The sequence below is a fragment of the Nematolebias whitei genome, chromosome 2 (assembly GCF_014905685.2).
Source record: "Nematolebias whitei isolate Nwh7 chromosome 2, NemWhi1, whole genome shotgun sequence".
NCBI lineage: Eukaryota > Metazoa > Chordata > Actinopteri > Cyprinodontiformes > Rivulidae > Nematolebias > Nematolebias whitei.
This window is the reverse complement of record NC_056499.1, coordinates 35,974,969-35,982,924: the sequence shown is the minus strand read 5'-3', so window position 1 is coordinate 35,982,924 and position 7,956 is coordinate 35,974,969. Positions and strand designations below refer to the sequence as shown.

Genomic DNA, 7,956 nt, shown 5'->3' with positions numbered 1-7,956 from the left:
CTTCCCTGCACAGTCTTTTTTTTTTTGTCGTGCGCAGTCTTTTTTTTCCCCTGCGCAGTCTTTCTTTTTTTTCTTTCTGCGCAGTCTTTTTTTTTCCTGCGCAGTCTTTTTTTTTCCTGCGCAGTCTTTTTTTTTCCTGCGCAGTCTTTGCGCAGTGGTGGTTCTCCTTGAACACGCGCGAAGAAATCGACGCGTGCGCAGTGCGCAGCAACAAATTCGGGCGCTGAGGAGGAAGCAAACTTTATCAGAGACACGAGAATATTTTAAGGGAAAGACACAAGGAACGTATGAATTTAGTGACTCGTCTTGTTTGAAAACACGGCGCAAAGTTTGCGATATGGCTGATAAGGAGGGTAGGTCTTTTAAAACAGCTTAATAATTTAAACAACTCCCAGTGTTTTCGGTTAGCATAATAAGCTAGTAGAGCTTACTGGATTTGCCAGCCTGGGCAGCATGGTCCTTTTGGTTCGGTACATTTAGCATTCAGCATCCGCTTCTCTGTGTCATCTTGAACTAATTAAATCTATCGAAGAAGTCATATTAAAAGAGGCAGCTGTGGTGCTGTGAATGTGGGCTGTCTTGTCGGACTTGTCCAGTCCAGGCATTAGTGCTTGTATCACCTTTGTAAACATAACAGTTTGCTCTCGATTAAAAAAGGGCTCCAAGTAAAAGTGGAGGCAGACAAACAGCAGTGGTCCTAATCCTTCCATCGTGTTGCAGTTAAAGTTTACGACGATGCGGTGGAAGAAAGGGTCATCAATGAAGAGTACAAGATCTGGAAGAAAAACACCCCGTTCCTGTATGACCTGGTGATGACGCACGCGCTGGAGTGGCCCAGCCTCACTGCCCAGTGGCTTCCAGATGTCAACAGGTATTTTAGTGTTTCCACCAGTCTACCCATTTAACCTTTTTTCCAGTAACAAACATATGGTTTATTCTGAAGCGTTGCTCTATCTGTTCATGTGACTGCAGCAGTTCAGGGTTCTGCTGTGTAAAATAAAATAATTATAATAAAAAAGCCTGGCGATTATCTAACAAGTCAGGTCCTCTGGATGGATTCTACTTGTTGAAACGTTTCGTCTTCTATCCAAAGGACTTCTTCAGTCTGCCTGGCATTTTATGCATGTTTCCTTTTGACAAAGCCACAATTTACATGAAATATAAATGATAAAAACACAGTTGGGAGAATAACGGGCTACAACACAATCAGCAAGAAGCCTGGTGTGAAGGTGATAACCATTGGAGTGATTATCAGGAAATGGAAAAAAATAAAATCATGAATCACCCTTAATCTTGAGCTCTATGCAAGATCTTACTTGGATCATCTTTGAGCGCTCAACCCGCAGCAACACATGAGGAACTTGTTAACGATCTGAAGGCAGTTGGGACCGCATCATCCAAGTTTGTCAACAAACATCTAAAAAGTTCAGAGGAAATTGAGGATAAAGCACAGCTGCTAGAGAAGACCAAAATCCAGCTCTGTGGCATTAGCTCTACCCACTGAGGTTAGAGGAAGAGCAATGCTGTAATGCAATGCCGGCGTTTGGCGTATCGTTTTCTTACTACTAGTGCTTAGTGTATTCTTAGTTTAGCATATTTCTTAGTTCATATCTTAGATCTTATTACTGTTTTTCTTTTACAACTTGTACTTTTGTTGGATGTAACTGGGACCCTGTGTACACAATTTCATTGTGCCACATGTACCTCCACGTGTGATGAGAATGACAATAAAGAACCTTGACTTGATGCTGAGTATGACTCAAAGAGCACCATCCCACTTTCAAGCACAGAGGTGAAAATATTATACTTTGGGCTGTTTTTTCTGCAGAGGGTACAAAATGACGTCACTGAATTGAGGGGCCAATAACGGGGCAATATATTGTAAAATCTTTGACAGGAACCTTGTCCCTCAGATAGAAAATGGAAGAGGGGTCTTCTAAAATAACAACAGCACAAAACATGCCATTAATAAAGGAGTAGCTACAAAAAGGCTCATTAAGGTCATGGAATGACCTCAACCGTAAGCCTATGGAGGACATACACCCATGTGACTTGTCCATGTAATGGCTTGCTCACCCGCCATCTCTTTTCCCCAACTAGGAGTGGCTTAAAATTACCAGTATGTTGTTTTTTTTTTTAAACAAATAAATAGTTACACACTACGTTACACTGCTATGATTTATTCAGATATTCTAATAAACAAAACCCTATAGCACAAAATGTATGTCTCACCTTAAAAAATTAAATCTATGCAAAGATTTAGATGTTTTCAATTAATTATCAAAATAATTCCCAAGATGATAATAATAATAATTCCTTTAAGTCAAACATTCTGTATATTTTATAATTAGTTCTGATCTTTGTCTTTTTGAGCACAGTTTCTTCTGAGTCCATATATTTTCTAACTTAAACATCTCAACACAGTGTAGGAGCATGTTGTTTCAAACCTTAAACATTATTTAGTAACATGAACGTTGACCTACAAGGTTCAAGGCATTCGTTTTAATAAGTTGTTAGTAATTGTTTTATTTTGGTCTCTTGTTTTTCCTGTAATGTTTTTGGATTGAGAATTGCTTTCAGATGTTATTAAAACCCTGTTCAGACATTATTCTGCGGAGAAAGAATTTTTTCCAGTAACTATTTAATGTTGTGTGCAGGCCAGAGGGAAAAGACTACACTGTCCACCGGCTGGTTCTGGGGACCCACACATCAGATGAGCAGAACCACCTTGTGATTGCCAGCGTCCAGATACCAAACGATGACGCCCAGTTTGATGCGTCGCACTACGATAGTGAAAAAGGAGGTTAGTACAGAGTCCTCCTGCAGTTTTATTACACTATAATTCTATTTATTTATTTATTTGACTCTGAAATCTTGAAAGTGACTGAAATTACTCACTAGGTCTGTTTCTGAGCCACGTTTGTAGGTTAATTATGACAGCAGGAAGTCTTATTTATTCAAGCCATAAATATGGGACAGTTGTGAAAAGATGTTATCTGTTACTTTGGGCTAAAAAAAAAACCATTTTATAATAAGCAGACGTGTATAAAGTAGGCATTGTACTTGCCACTGTTTCATATTCAGCCATAACTCCTCGTTTGTGATTGAAGCTGCTCATTTAAGTCCTGGACAGTTTTTAAACTGAAACTTTCTTTGTTTCTTCCAGCAGGTATGTTGTTCAGGTGCACTGCTGTGTGTGGGTGTTCTGCCTCCATGGTTTCATGCAACAAGTAGGATGAGTATTTTAGCATGGACAAATTCAGTAGAAAAAGTAGCAAATATCTCCAGTTCTAAATGAGGTGATGTTGTCTGGAGCCAAGGTTCCACTTTTATTTAAATAAAAGTAACACATCTTAATAAATGGTTTAATGCAACTGTACGCTGTTCACTATCCACACTGACTTTCTCTCTCTCGTCAGAATTTGGTGGATTTGGATCAGTGAGTGGAAAAATAGAGATTGAGATCAAAATCAACCATGAAGGAGAAGTGAACCGAGCTCGCTACATGCCCCAGAATCCCTGCATAATAGCCACAAAGACCCCCACATCTGACGTTCTGGTATTCGACTACACTAAGCACCCGTCAAAGCCAGGTGGGGTCATGTAGAGTACATTTATTGTAGCGATTCAAACGACTGAATAAATGAATAAATTCAGTGCAATTTGTGCATTTCAGATCCCAGTGGGGAGTGTAATCCTGACTTGAGGCTAAAAGGCCATCAGAAAGAAGGGTATGGCCTTTCCTGGAACCCAAACCTCCATGGCAACCTGCTCAGCGCCTCTGATGACCATGTAGGTGACTGGCTCTAACAACAGGCCTTTTATTTGTCAGCGCAGCTTTCCAGAAGGGATGGGTCAAAGTTTTGTTCACACTAAGTGAATTTTATAAACAAACCAGCGTTTTTGTAATATTCCTGAACTATAAACGCTCTTCAGGACCTGCATGCAGCTCAGTGAGCAAAGTGAGACTCTGATGTGAGAATGCGCTTGATCTCATCAGCTTCTTCCTGATCTGAGTCCTTCAAAAGAAAATATGAAAATGTTCAATCAGTGAGCTTAGCAGAACTTAGTAATGGGTCAACCACTGTTTAAAGTTGGCTGTTTTTGTTATCTGTGCGTTTAGTTACACAAGTCATGTCTTTTTTTGGTCAAGGTATGCAGTTTTGCATCACCCCTGGTGCAGTCATTATATTGTGTGTTGTAAATATATGCTCAATTAAAAAGTACAATGTAAGTTATTTATTTATTATCACAGCAAGTAGAAATGTGTTGGATGAGCTCATTAGCTATGTTTACATGGACATAAGTAATTGGATTAAACGGCCATTCGGAATAAAAATGTCACGTAAACGCCCCATTCGGATTATTCTTTGTTGATTCATCTCGATCCGAAATAATTTGTGATCAGAATGAGACAGGTGGTTTATTCATTCAACCTTTATTTAAACAAATAAGTCACATTGAGCCTCAAAGACTCATTTACAAGTGAGACCTGTTTGGACATACAATAAAAGTGATAAACTGGACACGTAGGAATTGGAGGCGAAAAAATTATTCTGATTCATAATCCGAACGGTGTGCATGTAAACACTTAATCTGATAATTTTATGCCGATTGTGGAAAGCTGACCTGACTGTGCATGTATGATCTATGTCTACCTCACGCATTTCCGCCTGGCCAGATGCTAATAATATTAGCATGTCGAGGAAGCAAAATTGGTCGGTGAGCGACACAACATTTCTACTAGAAACTTTGAAAGAGCTCAAAATAATCTGTATCACCTGCAGCTCAGTCAGGGAGTGCAGTGACGTCTCCACCGTCATTAAAACCTGTCGCGGGTCCAGTTTGGGCGCTCAGGTTTGTTTACGTTCATCATGGAAGTAAACCGGAAGTAGAACTTCGGGGGGTTTTGTTAAAGAGAGTTTACCACTCTGTGCATGTCAGTACTTGTATTCAGAATAAAAGCCCGCTACATGTAAACGCTCGTCATCTTGTCGACATCAGCTCATCAACAGATTGTGTCCATGTAAACGATACATTCGTATTATTTAATCCAAATACATTTAAATCCGATCCAAGAATTTTGCGCATGTAAACATAGCTACTGTCAGCTTCCTCCTGATCAGCACAGTGAAGGAATGAACATTAAATTTCTTCCTCCTCCTTTAGACAATCTGTCTGTGGGACATTGGAGCTGGCCCTAAAGAAGGGAAGATAGTAGATGCCAAGACCATCTTCACGGGTCATACAGCAGTGGTGGAAGATGTTTCCTGGCACCTGCTCCATGAATCCCTGTTTGGCTCTGTTGCCGATGACCAGAAACTAATGATGTAAGTGACTGATTTAGAAAACATGGATTTAGAAAACATGGACTATCAGTTTAAAACTGCTCAGGGGCCGAGATGGTGTAGAGGCAGGGCAGCCGGCTTGGGACCCGAGAGTCCCAGGTTCGATCCCCAGTCACTGCACATCACGTGGCGTCTCTGGGCAGCACGTCTAATCCCCAAAAATGTCCCCCGGGCGCTTTCAATAGCTGCCCACTGCACCACCTGGTGGTGGATGGGTTAAATGCAGAGACTAATTTCGCCATTGTATGGAAACATACAGTGCTGACATTGTGATGACATTATTATTATTATTATCAATGTCTTTCATTTTTACAAATAAATGTCCCTGCTGACTCTAATCCTTCTCTACCTTCCATCAGATGGGATACACGGTCTAACAACACGTCTAAAGCCAGCCACTCAGTCGATGCTCACACTGCTGAGGTCAACTGTCTCAGTTTCAACCCCTACAGCGAGTTCATTCTTGCTACTGGCTCTGCTGATAAGGTAAAAAAATAAATACCCTAAAATATGATGCGTATGAATACATTTTAAGTTCTACACTGTCGACGTTGCCGATTTATCAAAGCACAAAATCGTGTTTGTTTTTCTCAGACTGTTGCACTGTGGGATCTGAGGAATCTCAAACTGAAACTCCACTCTTTCGAGTCCCACAAAGATGAAATTTTCCAAGTAAGAACCTAAATGACTTTGATAAATGTTCATTTATTTCACCACATCTATGTATAAATGCTAGTCTGTGATGCAGACATGTTCCTGTTTTTAGTATTTTACCTCATTTCATAATGTAGCTTGATTTTATTTTGTTTTATATCACTACTTTTATTTACTTTTCATTTTATATGCATTTTATGGCTATTTATTGTTGTCTGTACCTCGTCTGTGTTCTATGTTTAAAACAGGTCTCGTAAATGAGTCCTCATGACTCAATGAGACAAACCTGTAAAGATAATAACTAAATGGCTAACATTGTTGAATACAGACAGGTTAAAAACAAAATCATAGTGTCATAGCCAGGGAATAGAAGTGGGTTTTTAAGCGAGACTTAAAAATTGTGAGGGAGGGGGCCTGCCTGACATGAAGTGGTAATTCATTCCACAGTCTTGGACCTGCAACAGAGAAAGCCCTGTCACCTCTGAGCTTAAGACAGGTTCCTGGAACCAATAGAAGCATCTGGTCTGCTGACCTCAGAGAGCGCTGTGGGACATATGGCTGCAGCAGATCAGCGAGATAAGAGTGGTTGGAACTATTCAGAGATTTGAAAACACAGAAAAATTTTGAGCTGAATTTGAAAGTGAACCAGGAGCCAGTGAAGGGAAGCCAAAACTGGTGCAATGTGCTCTCTCTTGTCCGTACTGGTTAAAAATCGGGCTACAGCGTTTTGGACCAGTTGTAATCGTGCAGTGGAGGTCTGACTGATTACAAACAGAAGCACATTGCAGTAATCGAGTCTGGATGTTACGAACGCTTATATTACAGTCTCAAGGTTATTTTTGGACAGTATGGGTTTCAGTTTAGACAGTCGCCTCAACTGAAAAGAACAAAACAAAACAAAAAACGGAAAATAGCACCTAGTGGCAGCAGGTATAAAGAAAAGGAAAGAGGACCGAAGATGGACCCCTGCGGTACCCCCCCCCCACACACACACACACCGAAGAGCTGCTGATGTTCAACTAAAATCTTTAATGTTGACACGAACGGTTGAATGAATGATGCAAGAGCCAGTTCACTGAACAAAAACAGCAACAGTGATACTCTGTCATAGAACTAAAAGAATAATAAAAAATAAATACAATTGCTTAATAGATCAGCTTGTAGAGAAATTAAAAGTACCCACTATAAATCCCAGTGACTCTGTTTGTCAAGGGATTAAAAAAAACTCACTCAACTAGACAGAAATGTTTTCTCAATCCCCCTCCTGCTGCTTTAAATGAAATCTTTCCGAGGTACTTCAAATCCTAGTCCCAAAGTGGTCCAGGAGGACCCTGTAAAGACTTTGTCTTTAAGAGGGACCTTGCAGATTAAACACAGCTAATGTAGAATTGTTGCAAAATCCAATTAATCATTTTACTCCCCTTTAATGATGCAGGTTGTCCTCTCCTGTTCTTTAGGTACAGTGGTCTCCTCACAATGAGACTATCCTGGCCTCCAGCGGCACTGATCGACGTCTCAATGTCTGGGATCTCAGGTAAGTGTGTCCACTACACCAAACATTTTCACATGAAGCAACACGGCCAACTACAAGCTCACCTTCTTTCATACGGTTTACAGATTTGTACACAAAGACAACCCCATAATGCTGTTTGGCCAAAATATGTCTGAGCTAATCGAGTGATATTACAACCCCATAAGTAGAAATGTGCAAAGATCTGATGTTTTTGTTTGTTTGTTTTAGTAAAATTGGTGAGGAGCAGTCTGCAGAAGATGCTGAGGACGGCCCACCAGAGCTCCTGGTAGGTGATGGTACTGAACTGTAAATATACAGAACACAAATACAAACTAACACTTTGTAGGTTTTGGTCCCAGTTTTCATGAGCTGAACTCAAAGCATCTAAGACTTCTATTATACTATTATATTATACTATTATATTATACTATTATATTGTAC

At 40.2% G+C, this 7,956-nt stretch overlaps 1 protein-coding gene across 2 annotated transcripts in view; it reads left to right on the top strand.

Moving 5' to 3' along the window:
• Positions 1 to 117: 117 nt before the first annotated feature.
• LOC119423959 (histone-binding protein RBBP7) overlaps positions 118 to 7,956 on the top strand; it is an 11,851-nt gene continuing 4,012 nt past the window's right edge. Inside the window, exons 1-10 of one of the 2 annotated variants that reach the window (XM_037691402.1) lie at positions 118 to 353; positions 721 to 871; positions 2,658 to 2,803; positions 3,420 to 3,593; positions 3,677 to 3,792; positions 5,170 to 5,330; positions 5,708 to 5,834; positions 5,943 to 6,020; positions 7,460 to 7,536; positions 7,744 to 7,801. In XM_037691402.1, the coding sequence (XP_037547330.1) occupies positions 338 to 353; positions 721 to 871; positions 2,658 to 2,803; positions 3,420 to 3,593; positions 3,677 to 3,792; positions 5,170 to 5,330; positions 5,708 to 5,834; positions 5,943 to 6,020; positions 7,460 to 7,536; positions 7,744 to 7,801 (1,104 nt within the window). In that variant the 5' untranslated portion in view covers positions 118 to 337. Of the gene's footprint in view, positions 354 to 720; positions 872 to 2,657; positions 2,804 to 3,416; positions 3,594 to 3,676; positions 3,793 to 5,169; positions 5,331 to 5,707; positions 5,835 to 5,942; positions 6,021 to 7,459; positions 7,537 to 7,743; positions 7,802 to 7,956 lie in introns of both variants that reach the window. The other variant, XM_037691394.1, reaches the window with a different exon arrangement.